At 40.9% G+C, this 20,912-nt stretch overlaps 1 protein-coding gene and 1 non-coding gene across 3 annotated transcripts in view; both read left to right on the forward strand.

The window, feature by feature from the left end:
* Positions 1 to 618: 618 nt before the first annotated feature.
* DNAJC18 (DnaJ heat shock protein family (Hsp40) member C18) overlaps positions 619 to 20,912 on the forward strand; it is a 30,780-nt gene continuing 10,486 nt past the window's right edge. For both annotated transcript variants that reach the window (XM_045284628.1, XM_004696656.2), the window contains exons 1-4: positions 619 to 708; positions 2,600 to 2,783; positions 15,802 to 15,947; positions 20,441 to 20,626. In XM_045284628.1, coding sequence (XP_045140563.1) covers positions 669 to 708; positions 2,600 to 2,783; positions 15,802 to 15,947; positions 20,441 to 20,626 — 556 coding nt within the window. In that variant the 5' untranslated portion in view covers positions 619 to 668. The remainder of the gene's footprint in view (positions 709 to 2,599; positions 2,784 to 15,801; positions 15,948 to 20,440; positions 20,627 to 20,912) is intronic.
* Positions 2,020 to 2,126, forward strand: LOC115873578. Its single transcript, XR_004048477.1, has one exon. It is a non-coding gene; the product is annotated as a U6 spliceosomal RNA (small nuclear RNA).

Below are 20,912 nucleotides of genomic sequence, written 5' to 3' on the forward strand. Positions count from 1 at the left end.
ACAAGGAAAAGCCAAGAGAGAACTATAGTGCTGGCCGTTAGCCCGACCCCGTAGCCGCCCCTCTAAGGACACGGCCAGCCTGGAACTGTGCCTGAGGAACTGGGGACCAGGTGTGTTCCTACACGGCCCTTTAACCCCCTAAATCTACCGCACCGTCCTAGTTTTTTGGCTCATCCTCTATCCATCTCTAAATCCCCAGGGCCGAGCCCACACTGCACAGAGGAGGCACTATCGTGTATTTTTCAGAAGCATCGCTGAGCCCAACAGCCAAGCTGTCACCGTGTTCTAGGGCGTCGTTTGGGAAGTCCTCCCAGATAGGTCGTCCATCGCGCCTCCTCGGGAGTCGCCATGCCCACTCCACAGACGCGGTGAAATGCGGCCCGGAATCACCAGTTTCCTAGTGTACATGTGTGGCTCTCCGCAGTCAGCGAAGAGCGAACGTCTCCACAGGCCTTTCCCCGCAAGGTCCGAGCTCTAGACCCCTCTCGGCATCTCCGCTGGCCCCTCGCGCTGAGCCTGCCGGGAGTTGTAGTCCAATGCCCGGGCGCGTGCCCCGCAACCCCATAGGAGTAAGACTACAATGCCCAGCATGCAGCCGCGCTAGCGCCCCCTTTCCTTTCAGTCTCAGAAGAGGGGGAGGCCGGCCGACTTGCTGACAGGCAACCGCTATGGCTGCGACGCTGAGCAGCGGGGAACGCTGGACGGAAGGTACCAGGTCCAAGTCGGTCGGTCGGCCTAGGCGGGTCTGGAAGGGATCAGAGGTGGCCGGCCTCCTGACGGCGCTTACGGGCTAAGATGCTGGCCTGGGGTGAGGGAGGGAGGCTCGTGCGAATGCGCCAGCCCGAGGGGGTTTTGGACGGAGTGCAGGCCTGCCCCGGACTGGGGCTGGTATCTGGAAAAGAGAAGCCGCGGGGGCACGTCGAGAGACCCCAGTCACCAAGGACGATTTGTTGCCTCCTGCCTCCAGGCCCGCGCGCCCGTGCCCCGCCCAGGGCCCACCGGCGCCGGGCCGGCAGGGTGATGCAGTCAGTCGCCTGCACCGTATTTACCGGGCCCATCTCCCTGTTGCCAAACTGGGCCACCGGATCCAGTTCCAGGCTGATCTTGTCCCCCCACCCCCCAGCCCATAGGCCCGTCTTTTCCATTCTGAACAGGCCATTCATTCATGGCTCGTTCCTGCAGTCAGGTAAAAAGTATTGATCCGTCGTGCATGACGTGCACTGAGCACGCAGGTGCAGCGGGAATTTGCTAGGGAAGGACCACTGACAGCCAGTTAGCCCGAACTACACGGCAAAGTCAAGGTTTGGGGAGCACACCGTCAAGGCACCCAACACAACCTCAGAGGTCACATATGAAGGCATGAAGGATACACTGGAGTCAGCCGAGCAGACCCAGTGAGGGTTGCAGGCAGAGGAAACAAACAGGGAAGAAGAAAACCACTGATTCTGAAAAGAATTTAGTGTGGCTAGAACAGGCTAGATTGCAGAAGCCTTGGGGGCGTAGTGGTTACACTTTGGGCTGGGATCTGCAAGGTCAACAGTTCAAAACCACCAGCCCACTCCTGAGGAGTTGCAGTCTTGGAAACTTACAAGGGCAGTTCTACCTTGTCCTATAGGGTGGCTGTGAGTCGGCATCGCCTTGATGGCAGCGAGTTTGGTTTGGTTTGGGGAGAGGAGATTGCAAAGGAGTGTGTGGTAAGAGGCTGGAGAGGCAGGTTGGGCCCACAATAAGAAGTGTGGACTAGGTGCAGTGGATAGTCACTTAGGAAAGAAGGATGTGGTCGCATTTGATCAAAAGGTTTTTCAGGTCTTTCCTCGAACCTAGATAAGACAGGAGAACTCTGTTCTCATTGGCTACATTGCATGTGTTCTTCTTTACATTGTGCATGAATTTTTATTCATTGGGTCCTCTCCCATTAAAGTAGAACCTCGTAGTCAGTAATAGGTCTTCTTCATACGCATTTGCCCAATCTAGCCAGTTAAATGTTACATGCATATTAGCTCTATAATTGTTGGCTTAGTGCTCACTTCGGCAGCACATATACTAAAATTGGAACGATACAGAGAAGATTAGCATGGCCCCTGCGCAAGGATGACACGCAAATTCGTGAAGCGTTCCATATTAAAAAAAAATTGTTGGCTTAAAATCATTGAATTCATCACAGTGGGGACATGGCAACAAAAAGGGTTCTTTCATGAGCGATATCACCTTTGACCATAGACCACAGAGAAACAGATTTCCCTCTAAAGGAGTTCTATTGGGCAGAATCCCTTTTCTGGCTCCGAGTCAGAATTATTTGATGACTGTTTGGTGGACATGATGCCTCATGTTTCTAACATTTACAAGTTTTTCTTGATTGGCATCCATTTTTCCCGTACTCTTACGTTGTCACAGTGATGGCAGTGGATTGGGTTCGCTGTTTTAGGGAAGATGAATATGTAGCATTATATTGATGTTTAAAAGTCAGCATGACATTAATTACCTGGCCTCACACTCACCAGTTTATGCCTACAAGCAAGCTCCTAGAAAGCTCAGACAGGTGGCAAAGCTGATTTGCAGAAACAAACCAAGATCTAATGGAGGGGCTATTGCTTTGCAGCCTATATTGATGCAATTAGAAGAAACAAATACTCAGAAGACAGACCTCCGGAGGGTCATGACGCTTGTGGTTGCTGTAACTGCATGAAGGCACAGAAAGAAAAGGCTGAGAATGAGTGGACGCAGACCCGACAGGGTGAAGGGAGTGCCACTTACACAGAGGAGCAGCTGCTTGGGGTGCAAAGGTGAGCCTGTGGTAGGATTAAGTGAGCGATGAGAACAGTGCCTGGTCCACATGTGCTCTACGGACATACCTCTGAGATACTGTGGGCACAGTTCCAGGCCCACAATAAAGCTAATATCTCAATCAAGCGAGTCACACAACTTGTTTATTTCCTAGTACATAGAAAGGTTATACTTGATATATCTCTGCAGTAGCATTAGAAAACGTTAGCAATATTGTGAGAATTACCAAAATGTGACACGGAGTAAATACATACTTTTTAGAAAATGGCAACGATAGACTTGCATGATGCAGAATGTCACAAATCATGAATTTGTTAAAAACAAAACTGTAACGTGAAGCACAATAAACTGAGGTGTGCCTGTGCAAGTATTGCATGCTGCTATGATCATAATGATTGTTGAAGCACAATTGCTTTTTGACTGCAGAAGGCAGACTGGATGAAGATAGAGTATGAAGGTACAATCTGAACTGACTGCCCTGCTTCTACTTCAAAAAAAGGCAGGGGAAACCAGCGAGATCTAAGAGAGTGCCCAACAACACTAGAATATACATTCTTTTCGGGTGTCCATAGAGGTACTTAGATGTACCTTCTTCAGCATAGACCATTCTTAACCATAAACCAAGGCTTTTTATTATTGTTGTTATTTTATTTTATTATTATTGTACCTGGTGCTATCTTCACAACCGTTTGCTATGTTGGATCCTGTTGTTGTAGCTGTGGTGTCGAACTATCTCATGGAGGCTCTTCCTCTTTTTCACTGAACCATTGCTTTACCTCGTGTGATGTCCAGGGATTGGTCTCTCCTGATAATATGCCCAAAGGACAGGAGACCGAGTCTTGCCATCCTTGATTCTAAGGAACATTCTGGCTGTCCTTCTTCCAAGACAGATTTGCTTGTTCTTCAGGCAGTCCATAGTATAGTCTATATTCTTCACCAACACCATATTTCAAATTCATGAATTCCTTTTCAGTCTTTCTTGTTTAGCATGTGAGGCAAGCAGGACCAAGTAGCATGAGCAGTTGGTTACCATATACCATGACTTGGGTCAGACCCAACTGAAGATGACATCTTCACCTTTGAACATTTTTAAAGATGTTTTGCAACAGATTTGCCCACTTCAATATGTCATTTGACTTATTGACTGATGCTTCCATGGTCATTGATGATGGACCCAAGTAAATTGAAATCCTTGATAACTTCAGTAAAGTTGACCCTTGAACAACACATCAGTTAGGGGTCCCAACCCTCATTGTAATTGAAAATTTCTTTATGACTTTTGACTCCCCCCAAATTTAACTACTAATAGATTCTACTGATCAGAAGCCTAATTAATAGCATAAACAACCAATTAACACATATTTTGTATGCAGTGTAACCCACAGAAAAGCTGGATTTTCAATACAAGTTCAAAGGTATTTCATAAAAAGTGCCAGGTTTTGGTGCCTGCTGACATAGCTGAAGCATCTATTCCACGATTTCCCTTTCTTTTTTTTTTTACAATGCTCCATACACTGGACTCACTTATCTTAAGATAGTGGTTAGTCACAGCTTTAGACCTCAATGTGAGTCCAACTTTCTCTTGAAATGCCATGTCCTTTCTCTGCTTGGGGCCACTCCAGCTTCACTGGTAGCATTTTGTATAGATCCCATGATGTTATTCAAAATTTATAATATTGCACAAAACGTGATAAAAAAATACATGAGCAAAATATATATATACATACACACACACACACACATACACACACACATATATACATGAGCGCCGCAAAAGATCACTTTTTATTGTGATATACAAACTACTAGAGACAACATACTCACCCTGAGGAGAGTAGTGTTTTGTTTTGTTTTGTTTTGTTTTTAACTTCACATATAAGTGGACCCATGCAGTTCAAACTCAGGTGGTTTGAGAGTCAACTATAGTTTGTCCGTTATTCATGCTATTGCTTACTTATGAGAAATTGGTTTCAGGTGTGAGAAATGTTTTCTGTTGAGAAATCCATGTTGAAGGCTGTAGTCTTTGATCTTTATCAGTACGTGCTTCAAGTATTTTCTTATTTCAGCAAGCAAGATAATATGATCTCCATATTTCAGGGTGTTGTGAGTATTCTGTGATCCTAATACTGTGTTCTTCAGCGTCTAGGGTAGTATATTAGCAAGCAGATTAAATAAGTATGGTAAAAGGATACAAGGGAACTTTTTTAAGTTTGTGGAAATGTTTCATTATCTTTTCATTCCATTTCCCATGAATTTTGGAAGCCCTCTTGTATAACCCTAATACACAGCTTTCTTGAACTTAAGCCATACAGTATCCTCTTGTACTATTCAAATGACTATAACATAAAAACCAAAGTCACTGCCATTGAATTGATGTCAACTCCTAGCAACCCCATAGGACAGGCTTCTCTGGGTTTCTGACACTGTGACTCTGTACAGGAGTAGAAAGTCCCATCTTTCTCCTGCTCAAACGACTCTCGACACTGAAGAAATATACTGCGAAACAAAAACAAGAATGGGTCAAAGGGGAAATCATAAGGGAAATTAGAAAATAATACTTTGAGATGAATAAAAATGAAAACACAACACACCAACACACCAAAACGTACAGACTGTAACTAAAGCAGTGCTTACTGGGAAATTTATAGCTGTAGACACTTCATGTTAAAAAATAAAATAAAAAGAACATTCTCAGTTCATCATTACCTAACATTCCACCTTAAGAAAGTGTTATTTCCTTTTTTTTTTTTTTAAGAAAGTGTTATTTCAATTGATGTATGTATGGATTGTGATAAGTCGTATAAGCCCTTAATAAAACGATTTAAAAAAAGGAAAATATTATTTAAAAATAAATAAAAATTAAAAAGAAAATGTTTTTAAAAAAATAACCCTGAGATCCCCTCTAAACTTGGAAATGAACCCACTGCTGGGGGTCACCTTTCAGCCAAATTATAGATTGACTCACAAAATAAACAATATCATCCATGTGTACTATCCATTAAATAATTATATGAGGGCAAGTGATCAATATTTACTATAAAGCACAGATTAGAAGGTAAGTAGGTAGAATGGGATAGAGAAGCTAGGTTTATGGTAACAGAACAAGCAAAATGGGGATTATGTGATTCCTGACACTGAAGAATATAATATCGCTGAACAATAGACATAGGACGTATTAAATGGGAACCTAATTTTGCTGTGTAAACTTTTCACCAGAAATAAAAGCAGAAGAAGAAAGAAACTATAGAAAGGAGAATAAACGAAACCCAAAGCAAATATAATGAAGGAAATAATATAGAGTGAAAATACATTAAATAGAGAATAGAAAAAATTATGGAGAAAATCAGCAAATCCAGAAAGTGGGACTTTGAACATGTAAACAAAACTGGCAGACCACTAGCCAAGCTGACCAATAATAAAACAGAAATCTGAAATAAATAAAATAAAAAATGAAAGAGGAACCATTACCCACCTTATGGAAGTAAAAAGGACTATAAGAGAATACTTCAAACAATTCTTTGCCAGCAAATAAGATAACCTAGATGTAATGGACAAATTGCTTGAAGGCTGGAAATGACCAAAACCTGACTAAAGAAAGTGGAAAATCTGCATAGACCCATAACAAGTGTGGCAGTTGCATAATCTCCTGTCCACTTGAGCGAGGGGATGAAGTCTAGTCTGTCAATCCAGTCATAGCCAATGATGACTATGTGGGCATGGCCTTCTCCTGAGGATTCTGGGAACTCCTGTCTTCCTCTCTGGAGGCAGGACACACTCTCTCTTGGCCTTCCCCTTTCCTGCTGTTGAAACACTCAAAGAGCTGGAGGAGATGCATGGAGACCCCTACCAGCATTTAGATGCTTCCACTGCCACTGGATCCATAAGACTCTCTACTCACTGGCCTGTGATCTTCCTGCAATTCGGCATTATTGCATGTGCTTTGTGAGTCTATAGAGGAATTTATGGACTAGTATCTGGTCTTATGGGCTTGATCTGAACTGGGCTGGGATGTTTTCTCAGTATACAATTATGCTTTGTTAAAAAGCTCTAGGTCCCCAGAAGGTGACGGGAGAAAAAAACCCCAAAACTCTATGAATTTGTTTTTCTAGTCAACCCAGACTAACACAACAAGTAAAGATAGTGAATTAGTTATTAAAAAATAAAATCCTCCAAGGAGAAATACAGGTCTTGGTGTCTTCATTGGTGAATTCTATCAAATGTTTGGAGAATTAGCACTAATGCCTCACATGTCTTCAAAATAATAGGAGATAAAGGATACTTTCCAATTCCAATTCCTATTATATTACTCTGATAATAAAACCAGAGACAAGAGAAAACAACAACAACAGCCTAAACATTAGGCTAATATCCCTTTAAAATAATGCTAAATGCACATAAGTTATATAAATACACTCAGACAATAAAATCCTCCATAACAAAGTGCTAGTAAACTAAATCTAATTTTTAAATTTAGATTATTAAAAAGGATTTTTAAAAAGGATTATACCATAATCAAGTGTGATTCAATCTATAAATGCAAGGTTGGTTTAATGTATAAAAATCAACATAATACACTCTTAGTAGACTGAAGGGCAAAAAAGCACATAGATGCCTATAGAGGTGGGGAAGTGTGGAAAAAACCCAACATCCTTTCATGATAAAAACACTCAACACATTAGCACTATAAAGAATAAGCCCATAGGTTAATAGAAAAGAATTGAGGGTACAGAAACAAATCCTTACATTTATGGTTGATTGTTTATTTTTACATGAGTATCAAGTCTATTCAATGGGGGAAAGCATCTTTTCAAATTGTGCTAGGACAGCACGCAAAAGAATGAACTTGAGCCCTTACTACCTTAGTTATCTAGTGCTGCTACAACAGAAATACTACAAATAGGTGCCTGTCCCAACCTCAAACCCATTGCTGATTCCAACTCAGCCAACCTACAGCACAGACTAGAACTACTTCATGGAGTTTCCAAGGCTATAGCTCTTTGCAGAAACACACTGCCACATCTTTGTCCCACAGTGTAGCTTTCATAATCGAATATTTATTTTCTGACAATTTAGGAAGCTAGAAGTATGAAATTACCATGCTGGTTCCAGGGGAGAAGCTCTGGTGGAGTAGTGGTTATGAGTTGGGCTGCAATCCAAAAGGTCAGCAGTTCAAATCCACCAGCTACTCCATGAGAGAAAGATGGAGAATCTATTCCCGTGAACAGTTACAGTCTCGGAAACTCACGGGGCAGTTCTGCTTTGTCCCAAGGGGTCACTGTGAGTTGATGTTGACTTGATGGCAGGGAGTTAGAGAGACTAGAGGGGAAGGCTTTCTCGATTGTCTTCTGCCCCTGGGTGATGTCTACATGGCCTGCCTTCTCTCTCCTCCTAGCTCTACTTCTTTGGCTTGATTCTTTAATCTCTCTTACATCTCAAAAGGGATATGAACGAATCCTGTCTAGTTAACATAAAAAGACAGCTTATTCCCAAATGGCATTATAACCATAGGCAGAGAATTTAATATTTATAACACATAACCCTCCTTCACATCCATAGCATTCCCTCACATCATATTAAAAAGAAACTCAAAATCAGAGCATGAGGGAGGGCCTCCACATCTCTAGGGTCATAAAGTGTGATGCCAGTAACTCATCCCAGTCCTCACTTGTGCATCTCTGTGTGTGTATATTTTTGTGTTTATGTAGAAAAGGTTGAGGATAAAACAAAACTAAAAACACATTCCCATTTAGTCAATTCCAATTCAGTAACCCAATATAGGACAGAGTAGAACCGCTCCTTAAGGATTCCGAGATGGTAAATCTATACTGGAGCAGTATAGAGGAGGGGCTGGTAGTTTTGAACTGCCAACCTTATAGTTAGCAACCCAGTGCTTGGCTCACAGTGCTACCAGGGCTCCTTATAGTAAATATATCCTCTCTCTAAAAAAGCACTGCCCCTTCACCAAAATTAGTCAGAATCAATCACAGACTCAAATGTAAGAGCTACGACTATAACAAGCCTTAGAAGAAGGAAACAAACAATGTCATGACTTTGGATTAGCCAGTGATTTCTTAGGGCACCAGGCGCACAAGTGGCCAAAGGAAAAATAGATCCAAGTGGTCCCTGCCTGAACCGTGCTTCTATACCGACATCTTCATAGTGAGTCAGTTCTGATGAAGTTGAATACCTTTTTTTGGTTTGTTTGTTTGTTTTTGCATTATTATTGCCTTTTTGTTATCAGTATTTTTAGCTTATAAATTCAATCTTTGTTTTTGGAAGTTGGAAACATTACATAAAAACAGAGATATGTCTTAATACATACATAACAATATATAAATAATTAAAAATTACTCAGATAATGAAGAGTTGGACAAGTCATCATTTTGTCAAGTGCAGTAATAATTCCACTTGTAGAACGTTTTGGATCATCTGGATTATCCCTGGAAGCAGAGATCATGTTTCTAGTCAGAAATCAGGTGACAGTAGTCTGTCTGGTCCTTTTCTTTTATGCAGCTTCTAGTTCAGTTATCTCTCACTGCTTCCTAAGTCACTTCAGCTAACCCTTTCAGGGTAAAATGTTTTGACAGCTTCTCCTCTTCACTTTTTTTTCTTCTTCAGCATATCTTTTCTATTAAAAAATCCATTAAGTTCTTTCTATTCTGTCCCTTCTTCATGACCTTGAGCTGTTTCATATGAGTGATAGGAAGTTCTAGATGCGGTATGGTTGCTGTACAGATGACTTTTCCATTGATTTCTTTCATCATCTTCTGCTCAAATAAATGCGTAGAGTGTGGTCACGTAACTCAGCAATTTTTTCACATCCCTGGCATGCGTTTTCCTGTAACTTTCTCTCAGGAAGATGCAACATTCTGAAGACCCTAAAGAACATTATAATTCTTCCAGAAATCGCACAATGCTGCCATACCTCCATCTCCTGCAGTGTTTGTCTGAGCAAACATGGTCCACAGGCAATCTGATTTTAAAGTGGTCCTGGCACTTTGATCCATGGGCTGAATTACAACTGTTGTGTTGGTATAACACTTGCACATTTTGATTTAGATCATCTACATGAGAAGGATGTAGCATTGTTGAGTAGCAACAGAATCTGAAAAGGGAGGCTCTTTTCAGTGTAGTAGGCACCTACCTCTGGAATGGAACCATCTGAAGACCAGCCTTCTAATAACATTATTGTCATTCAGGCATTGGAGTGACTTTTATAGTAGACAGACAGCTTATTTTTCTCCATGTATTTGTATGTTTGGGTTTTCTTAAAGGGTAAACAAGAAAAGATCCTAATGTCAATCCAGCAGGATTTCCCCCAACCAGCTTTGAGGTTCTGTCTTTAAATGCCTTGAAATCAGATATTTATTACACCTCCTAGTAAACCCAAGTGTAGTTCTGCTCTGGCATCCTTTTTCAAAACAAGACTATTTGGTCCACATTGAAAATCTGTTATGGTAGACATTCTTCATTTCGTATTATCTTGAAGTTTTTGGCAGCTTCAACATTAGTGCTTCATGGTTCTCCAGTTTTACGGACCTTCTCCAACCAAAAACTCACTGTCATCGAGTCAATTCTAAGTCATGGTGACCCTACAGGCCGTAGAACTACCTCTGTGGATTTCCAAAAACGTAACTCTCTATATGAGTAGAGAGCTTCAATTTTCTCCCGAGAAGTGGATGGTGGTTTCAAACTGCCAACCTTCCAATTCATAACCCAACTTACAGCCCACTATATCACCAAAACTCCTAACTTATACTATAGAGCTTCAAAAAGTTCCTGGGAAAATCTTATTATGTTTCAATTCCATTTTCCACAAACTTTAAAAATCCCCCTCATATAAGCCAATTTGTACTTAACGTGGTGAAACCAGCCCTAGGTAGCATTAAAGTATTCAAGGTCATCTTGCTGTCCTTCAGGTTTTCAAAAAGGCTGTTTGCTTTCATTTGCATCATCCGTAAACTCAGAGGACTTAACAGCTTCTCCATGTCATAGATTGGTTCTTGATTCTTTTTTGTTAAAATTGTCTGTTGTGTACCAAATGTTCCTTAACCGCCTCCAAAATCCTATTTTTATCCTTAGTGATTGTCAAAACATTCAAATGAGGCAGTCTTTCCTCGTGTGCCATTTTGTAGACATTCTTTAATGATCCTTCACTTTATATCCATGTCTAGAGTCTTCCTCGCTTTCTTGTATGGATTAGAACTTATAGAGGCATGCCTTCTTTAGCTAGACATACTTTGGGAGTTATAGACAGTGGTGATGCAATAGCTAAAGTATTCAACAGCTAACAGGCTGGTGGTTTGACCCCATCAGGCGCTCCTCAAGAGAAAGCTATAGTGGTCTCCTTCATAAAGATTCAAGACTCAAATCAATCTGCCTCATAGTGACTCTATACTAGGATAGAGTAGAGCTGCCCCTGTCGATTTCTGAGTCTGCAATTCTTGGGGGGAGTTGATGTCTCTCCTCTCTCCTGCTGAGAGGCTGGTGGTGAGAATACTGCCTTGGAAATCCTATGGAGTCTTGCTGTGTCTTACCAGGGTTGCTAGGAGCCCTCATGGTGCTATAGGCTAGGCTGCAAGGTCAATGATTCAAAGCCATCAGCTGATCCAAGGGAGAAGGTGAGGCTATCTGTTCCTATAAAATGTACAGTACTGGAAACCCTTAATAGGTTCACTATGAGTCCTAATCGACTCATTGGCAGTGCTTTATAAAGTAAAATAAAGGTCTCTATGAATCAGGAAAAAAGCAATGGATTTGGGTTTGTAAGCAGTAGCGAATAGTATTTAATAAACTATGGACTGCTGGAGAATGAATAAATCCATCTTGGAAGAAGTACAGCTAAAATGCATCTTAGAAGCGGGGATGGCGGTATTTGGGACGTGCAATCGGGAGGGGCTTCCTTGGCATCAAGTCGTTTCTGACTCAGTGAACAAATGCACTGCACTGGGTAACTGTGTAAAGTATTGGAGAACAATGATGACACTTTGAGTGCACCTGACCTAAGCCATGGTATTTTCAGTCACTTCATATGCATGTGAAAGTTGGACGTTGAATAAGAAAGAATGAAAGTTGGAAGTTGAATAAGAAAGAATAAGACAGGAGAAGTGGATGCTTAGTGACAATAACGGATACAGGGGTTGAGAGGGGATGCAGGGGTCGGGGGATGTGATAGGGAGGGATAGGGAATTTCGGAAGTGGGAAATGAAGGTGGGAGGTGGGGGGAGCACTAGAACTATTTGCACAACTCGTTATAAAGGTGATTTAACCATGCTGCGGGGTGTGTGTGTGTGTGTGTGTGTGTGTGTGTGTGGTGGTGGTTGTGAGATATGTTCCAAAATTGATATGGTAATGATTGTACAATTCTCCTTGATATGATTGGATGATTGAACTATTGAGCTGTATGCTATGTAAATTATGTGCCAATAAAACTGTAAAAAAAACTAAAACAATTGGTCTGCTCTGCAGTCAGTCCCTGACCAAAACAATTTTATTGGCATGTAATTCGCATGTCATACAATTCAACAGTTGAATCATGTCAAAGACAGTTGTGCAATCATCACCACGATCAATTTTAGAACATTTTCGTCTTTCTTATACTCATGGTTACTGACTCATTTCCTCGTAGCTCCCCTGTCATACCCCACAAAAATCATTAATCCAGTTACTATCTCTATAGATTTTCCTAGCCTGAATTTCATAAACAGAAATCCATACAAAACAAAACAAAACAAAACAGATCAAAACCTCAATAGAAGAGAAAGCAGATAGGGTGCGATGTAACAATGATGAGAAATACAACTTTCCTCTAGTTCCTAAATGTTTCCTCCCCGCTCCCACTACCATGACTCGAATTTGACCTTGCAAGTCTGGCTAGACCAGAGGATGTACACTGGTACAGATAGGAACTAAAAATACAGGGAATCCAGGGTGGATGAGCCCTACAGGACCAGTGATGTGAGTGGAGAAACAGGGAAGGTAAAGGGAGAATGGGTAGGAAAGAGGGAACCGATTACAAGGATCTACATGTGACCTCCTCCTTGGGGGTCGGACAACAGAAAAGTGGGTGAAGGGAGACGTCGGACAGGGCAAGATATGACAAAATACCAATTTATAAACTATCAAGGGCTCATGAGGGAGGGGGGAGGGGGGAGGGAGGGGAAAAATGAGGACCTAATGCTGGGGGTTTAAGTGGAGAGAAAATGTTTTGAGAATGAAGTACAAATGCGCTTTACACAATTGATGTGTGTATGGATTGCGATAACAGTTGTATGAGCCCCTAATGTTTAAAAAAAAAAAAGAAGAGAAAGCAGAAACTATTAAAACCCCCTTGTCAGTGCCCCACCACTGAGGCCAGGATGGCGAGGAATTCAGCACTTCCCTCAAGAATGTCCGGCCTGCAGGGGCCCAGCCTGGAGTGGCTGAAAAAACTGTCAACCCTGACGGTGACAAAGACAGTCACCAATAAAAACTTGGAAAAGAAAATATTAAAAACTAGAACAAATTTAAAATGGGTCAGATGGGAGATCAAATGATGAGATGTTAAATTTTAACCTAGCTGCATCTGTAGTAATCCACTTTGCAATGCCTGCTGCCTGGTAGCAAGGCTCCTCCTGTACCTGGTCTATAGTCAGAGAGGATACACCAGAGGCTTCATCCATGTGTATTTCCTTCACCTTTTACCTTTTTTTTTTTTTTAAACTGAAACAGCTTTAAAATTCCTGACCTTGCTTTGGCTAATGATACTGAGTTTCTCCGTCTCTTTTTATAGATGTTAAGTCAGTGTGATTCCTATGTGCGTATTTCATCTGGCAAAGTCAAACTGTTTACACTGTGGGGAAAGGGTATTTGCAGTGATCTTGCAAAATTCTATCTTGTGATCTCCAGCTTCCTTTCTATCACTGAAGCCCTATTGTCTGACTACTGGGCCTTCCTCTTTGTTTCCAACTTTCACATTCCAATCACCAGTAGTTATCAATGCATTTTGATTGCACATTTGTTCCGTTTTATACTGAAGATGCTGATAGAATTCTTTCTTTTTTCAAATCATTTTATTGGGGCTCATGCAGCTCTTATCACAATATGTATATGCATCCATTGTGTCAAGCACATTTGTACATTTGTTGCCATCATCATTTTCAAAACATTTGCTTTCTACTTGAGCCCTTGGTAGCTGATAGAATTCTTCGGTTTCTTCATCATTGACTTTAGTGGTTGGTTGAGTAATAGTCATATTAACTGGTCTCCCTTACAGGCATATAGGTATTACTCTATCACAGACAGCGTTGTACTTTAAGACAGATCTTGAAATGTTCTTTTTGATGATGAATGTTAGACTGTTCTCTTCAATTTTTCTTTTTGTTCTTTTTTTTTTTTAAATCAATTTATTAGGGCTCATACAATTCATCACAATACATAGATCAATTGTGTAAAGCACATCTATACATTTGTTGCCCTCATCATTCCCAAAATTCACTTGCCTCTTGGGTTCCTGGAATCAGCTCATTTTCCTTTTTTCCCCTCCCCTTCTCTTCAATTTTTCTTTCCCAGTATAGTAAACCATATGATTGCTTAATTCAAAATGGCCAATACCGTAAGCTCACTAATGCCGGTATACCAATCCATATGCCTTCATTTCATGTTCGATGACTTCCCATTTTCCTAGATTCATATTCTGTACATTCCTCGTTCTGATTATCCAGCTGATTATTCTGTGCCACAACAATAAAGGAAGGTCCCCAAAGCTGTGCTCCTTCCACATCATTAGGGTTGATGCCTCTTGGAGGAAGCAGTTCTTCCCAAGCCTATTTTTGAGAGCCTTGGTGCCTTAATGGATTATGCCTTGGGCTACAACTAGCCAGCAGTTTAAAATTCCCATTTGCTCTGCAAAAGACAGATGAGGCTTTGTGCTCCTGTAAAGGGTTATAGTCTGGGAAACCTACAAGGGTAGTTGTGTCCTGTCCTATGGGGTCCCTGTGAACAGACGGCAGTAAGGTTGAGTTTGTTTGGGTTCCAGCCTGAGAGGCTCATCTTCTGGAACTATATCAGACACTCGTCCAGTGCCATTTGCTAGGTTTTGAGTGGCTAAGTTTTCAGAAGTGGTCAACTATCCTTTTTCCTAGTCTCTCTTAGTCAGGAGACTGCTGAAACATGTTGAGCGTGGGTGACCCTGCTGGCATTTGAAATACTGATGGCACACTTCCAGCATCAGAGCAACACACACGCCACCACAGTGTGACAGAGATGAGAGGTGAACCCTAGTTTGCTTCATAAACGGTAACCTGAAGCACAGTAAACGGTGAAAAACAAATTTTTGGAATTGTTACTCTAGTCTAAATCATGATACTATACTTCTCATCTTTCGAATGTTATGGATCAATCTCTAAGATACATTGTTAGTTGAAAAAGGCAGGATGTAGAAAGTGTATATATATAATATGCTTTGATTTAGATAAGAAAGATACTTTTATACATAGATTCTTTCTGTATGTAAGATTCACAGGAAACTTTGTGTGTAGGGTGGGATCCAGGAATGGGGAACAAAGAATTTGCATGGTATGCCACTTAGTACTCTGAGTTTTTTCTTTCACCATGGTATATATTCACTATTCAAACCAAAGTTTAAAAGGATAGCTATCAAGAAAATGAGAGCAAGAAATAAATAGGGTGGTTTGATTTTTTTTTTCTTTCTTTCTTTCTGGTGTTACTGCCCTGTGGTATATCTCTTAGGACCTTACTTGTACTTTAAGGTAAGAGTTAGCCTACTTGTTCTACCCACTTGCAAGTATATTGAAAGAATAAAACAGTAGATGTGAAAGCACTTTGAAAAGCTTTAAGCTCTTGGTGGCAGAAGGACATTGTTGATGCATTTGAATGTTTTGCTGATAAGTTCACCAGTTTTCTTTTAGCTTTGTTTTAAGGGCTCAGAGCATGGAGGGAAGATCAGTGTACTACTTGGTAGTTAGATGCATAAAAGGTGCCTGTGTAGACATAACATGGTTTTGATGTGGTTTTTAGAATCAAGAAATGCAGAAATTACTATGAAATTCTGGGAGTTCCACGAAATGCCAGTGATGAAGAGCTTAAGAAAGCTTATCGAAAACTCGCCCTGAAGTTTCACCCAGACAAGAACTGTGCTCCGGGAGCAACGGATGCGTTCAAAGGTAGGGTCCTGAACAACTGCTTAATTCTGCCTCTGTAGGTTTTGTGATGGCTGCTCCTACCGAGTTGTCTCCACTCTCACGTATATTGGCACAATCAGACCATAGCAGGTTTTTGCCCCTTCCTGCCTTCATTTTAATGACTTTTGGAAAAGTATTTGTTCTTTCTGCAGTGCCGAATTCAGCCATTCATTCAATGACTACGCAATTATTTATGGAAGACTTTCTATGCAACAGTTGGCAGGGTGAATAAAATTGACATGATTCCTCTGGTGGAATTTAGGCTAATGGAGGCTTGCAGGTAGGCCCTAAGCAGCAATCCCAAACTTTTCATCATGAAACTTTGTTCATGAACCTAACTGACATGTGCATATGAAAAGACTGTGTATAAAAATGAGCATAAATACAGTGCTAGGTAAAATCTTTTCCCACTGATTCTAATGATAAGTTCATAAACAGTAGTCCAAAGATATTTTGGACTCAATAGATCATAAAAATTTCCAGATGGTGGGGATAGGTTGGAGGTAAATGGGGAGCAAATAATGAGTACAGGAGCGGGAAGAATGCTCGAGAACTGACTGTGGTGATGTTTATACAACTCTTTTGCAAGACGACTCAACTGTGGAAGTGTATAATATGTGATATCTATCTCAATAAAACTGGGGGGGGGAATCCACTCATCCAGTGAAGTCATTTATTGATTCAAGCAAGCATCGTTAGTGGATGTTATAACCATCAATTGAGCGACAGATTCTTGGTGAGATAGTCACATGATCTCAAAGTCTCACTCCACAGAATTACTTATGCTGCTCCGCTTAGTGATTACAAAGGAGAAAATATTTCTTTACAATGAAAATATCTGGTTGTTACTACTTTGGCCAAATGACCCAATTTAGCATCACCAATAGTGGGACAACCTACAATCGACATGCTACAAGCAGCACCTAGGTGGTACTCCTACCAACATGCTGGACCGGAATCTAGCAAAGAAGGAACAATGGGAATGTGGAGCACCTTACAAACACTGGACTGCTCTCACCGCAGTATAATGGGGTGAAAGGTGAGAGACTGTTCTAATTTAAAATAAACTAACAAGACAAAACCAAATGCTCTACATAAACCTTGAATGAACCAGTTGATGAAACTGAATTGATGTTAATTTTCCTAGCTGTGATAATATTGTGGTCATGGAAGGAAATAATCTTTCTTCTTAGGAAGAAAGTTTTATATATGCCAAAGTTTATGGGTAATATATGCCTTACTATATTTGGCCTCCTTTTTAATGATGCAGCAAAACAAATTTATAATGTATAATTCTAGATGTGGCGAGAGCTCTAGTGGTGCAGTGGTTATGAGTTTGGTCAGAAACTCAAAACTAGCAGCCACTCTGAGGGAGAGAGACGGGCTTTCTATTCTGCACATAGTTACCCTTGGGGAACTCACAAAAGCAGTTCTTCCCTGTCCAATAGGGTTTGCTAGGGGTCGATATCTACTCCATAGCAGTAATTTAGTTTTTTGCTGTTGTGATTATTATCTATTTTTGTGAATGTATGTATGCTTTTATGAAAGGAAAGTGATGTGGCAAATATACTAATGAGTGCTGAATCAAATTGAAGGTTATACAGGCAATGTTTGTACTTTTTTTTTTCAACTTTAATGTAGGTTTGAAATTTTTCAAAATAAAATGTAGGAAACAATAGACCTAAGAATAAAAAAATTTTAAATCCTGTGCTGAGGGGAACAATCTGCTATTGTGAATATTGCCATTAAGAGTCTAATTCTTAATAATTTCGACAAGGAAACAGCTTGAATTCTTTTTTACACTTTCTTTTTTAAACTTCTATTGACACATAATACACATATCATACAACTCAATAGTTGAATCATATTAAAAAGAGGTGTGTATTAATCACAACGTTTTCTTCTTGCTTGTCCTCATTGTTATTAGCTCCTGATTTTCCCCAGTCCCCCTGGAACCATTAATCTAGTTACTGCCTCTCTAGATTCACCACTTTTACACTTTCATGTAAGGTATCTCACAGACTAATGATATTTCTTTGGGAAATCTGCCAGATTTTAAAGAATTTGAATGCTTAAACAAATGTTTAAGGTTATTTAAGGTTTTCTGCTTAGTTTTATCTTTTTCTTTTTTAATCATTTTATTGAGAGTTCTTATAACAATCCAGACATCCATTGTGTCAAGCACATTTGTATACGTATGTTGCCATCATTCTTTTCAAAACATTTTCTTTCTACTTGAGCCCTTGGTATTAGCTCCTCATTTTTTTCCTCCCTCCCTCCCTCACCCTCCCACCCTTGTGAAGCCTTAATAAATTGTAAATCATTATTATTTTCATATCTTACAGCATCCACTGTCTCCCTTCACCTATGTTTCTGTTGTTCATCCCCCTATGGTGTGTGTGTGGGGGGGGTTTATATGTCGATCATGCAATAGGTTCCCTCTATATCCCCAACTTCCTCCTACCCGCATGGTATCACTACTCTCATTATTGCTCCTGTCCTGGATCCCATGTGTCGAGAGCTCTTATGTGTACCAGAGTACATGCTCTGGTCTAGCCGGATTTGTAAGGTAGAATTGCAGTCATGATAGTGGAGGGGAGAAAGATATTAAAGAAGTAGAGAAATGGTGTATGTTTCATCAGTGCTATACTGCACCCTGGCTGGCTCATCCCTTCCTTGTGACCCTTCTGTGATGGGATGTCCAATTGTCTACAGATGGACCTTGGGTCTTCTGATGCCTGATACCTGATCCTGTTGACACCTCATGATCGATCATACAGGTGTGCTTCTTCCATGTGGGCTTTGTTGCCTCCCAACTAGATAGCTGCTTATTTATCTTCAGGCCTTTAAGACCCCAGACGCTATATGTTTTAATAGCTGGGCACCATCAGCGTTCTTCATCACATTTGCTTATTCTGCTTAACTTTTTCATTCCCATAAACATTGAACACAGTTTCTTAACTTGAATAATCATAAAAAAAATACTCAAAAGGGGGGAAAAAGCTCTTTCTAAGTGTTGACTGAATGAGAGGTGAGACTGCCTTATTTTTTCAGGGCTTCTATTGATTATATGCTGGCATGAAATTGGACAAAGTTTGCATGTTTGTACATAGGGAGGAAAGATAATGGTAAATATCTGTAACCCTTTCCGTCTTTGCCCTCTCATTGAAGGAGGGTTAGCTAACAGTAAGACAGAATAAGCCTGTGAGGAGGACTTTGCTTTTACCCAGCAGGAGAGTTCCTTTTTATCAGGTTACATTTTTACTGGTTATTTTATTGTTTCTTGCTGCCAGTTCAGATAACACTATGAAGTATGAACTATTTCCAAACCATAACCATTACTCTCAGTGGAAACAACATCAAAACTAACATTGGGAAACACTCTTTTATTCTGATGTGTGCTCTTGACCTTTTTAATGCTGCTCGGCGAACACTTTCTAGAAGAAACTTCATTCCCTTCTCATTGGCATGTTGCCTCCCACCACACGTCTGTCAGTGTTGTCCCTGTGGTTTTGTGGTATGCTCACTTTCAGCTTTCGATCTGTTAGTACGAAACAGCGTTATTAGAGCTGCAAGAACCTTCCAAATGAAAGAAAAATATGTATTACCGTTACTCATTTGAAATAAACTCTGGTGGTCACTTAAACTGTGGCTGGCTTTTGTGGTCTGGCATGATCGCACACTGCAGGCTAATGGAAATGCTAATTTGGCTTTTTTTGAAGGAGGCTATCCTCTGCTGTAAGCTCAACGCCGCCGCTTGATTCCAACTTATCAAAGATCTCTGTTTTAGGATAGCTTGTTCTTTGCATTCTTCTCTGTTAGCCAAATAATGCCGGTGCTTGTTCCTTATATCTGCTTTTGGAATATTTTAAGAGTGTAAGCAGACTCTAATGGACAATTCCAAAAAAGAAGAAGAAGCAGATGTAAGTACAAATTCTCACAGATGGTAGAGATCGCAGGCATAAAGAAAGGAGGCAAAGGGCTCCTCCACTGGCTGGAGGCACTTCCTCACTGTCATGAGTAAGTGGGCAGTGTGGCCAGCCTGAGCTAAGCACAGATATGTGCCCCGAAGCGCCTGCTATCAGGTGGTCTTATTTTGATGTCCTGAAGAACACATTGTTGATGAAGAGTGCTGGCCCATTTGGCCGTGTTTCCCAGCAAGCCTGGATTCGGCAATAGAGCCCTGACTTCCAGGACAACTGGAGTAGTCCAAGGGCTGTTGATTACAAGTGAACTCTCACGTCATCAGTAGTTCTCCGTTTGGTTGACTCTAGTGCTGCTTCTGGCTTATCAAACTAGAAGATGGAAAATGTCAAGGGCAAGCATGTGGGTGAACTTTCTAGGCCCAAGCACTTCCCCTTGGGCCCCTGTGAAGCTATCCAGTAGCAGTTAACTCTGGGCCCCTCATCGCTCCTGTGATCAGTGCTGGCTACAAGAAAACGTGTGTGCTCACATGCTTCTTGTTTTCATTGCAGCGATAGGAAATGCCTTTGCAGTCCTGAGCAATCCAGACAAGAGACTCCGCTATGATGAATATGGAGATGAGCAGGTGACTTTCACTGCACCTGGAGGCAGACCTTATAATTACTACAGGGACTTTGAAGCTGACATCACTCCAGAAGAACTGTTCAATGTCTTCTTTGGAGGACACTTTCCCACAGGTTAGTATCCTCAAATTATTCTTAAAATAAATAAATGCACACACGCATGCACTAACATGTCTGAACAGAGCATCAGTGGTATGGTAGAAACAGCAAAGACTTGGAACCAGTATCTGGGGTTTCCAGTTGTGCATGGTTTTGACTGAATTTCATAGTCACTCTAACCCTGTGTTTTCTCACCTCAATGTGGGGCTGAGAAAATGCCCACCTCACAAGCCTTCTGTAAAGTTGAAATATTTTTCAGTACTTTATACACAAACAGCAAAAATGCCTGTCCTTATTATTG

This window comes from Echinops telfairi, unplaced genomic scaffold (genome assembly GCF_000313985.2).
Source record: "Echinops telfairi isolate 266 unplaced genomic scaffold, ASM31398v2 ScPeMD7_7469;HRSCAF=8507_0, whole genome shotgun sequence".
NCBI lineage: Eukaryota > Metazoa > Chordata > Mammalia > Afrosoricida > Tenrecidae > Echinops > Echinops telfairi.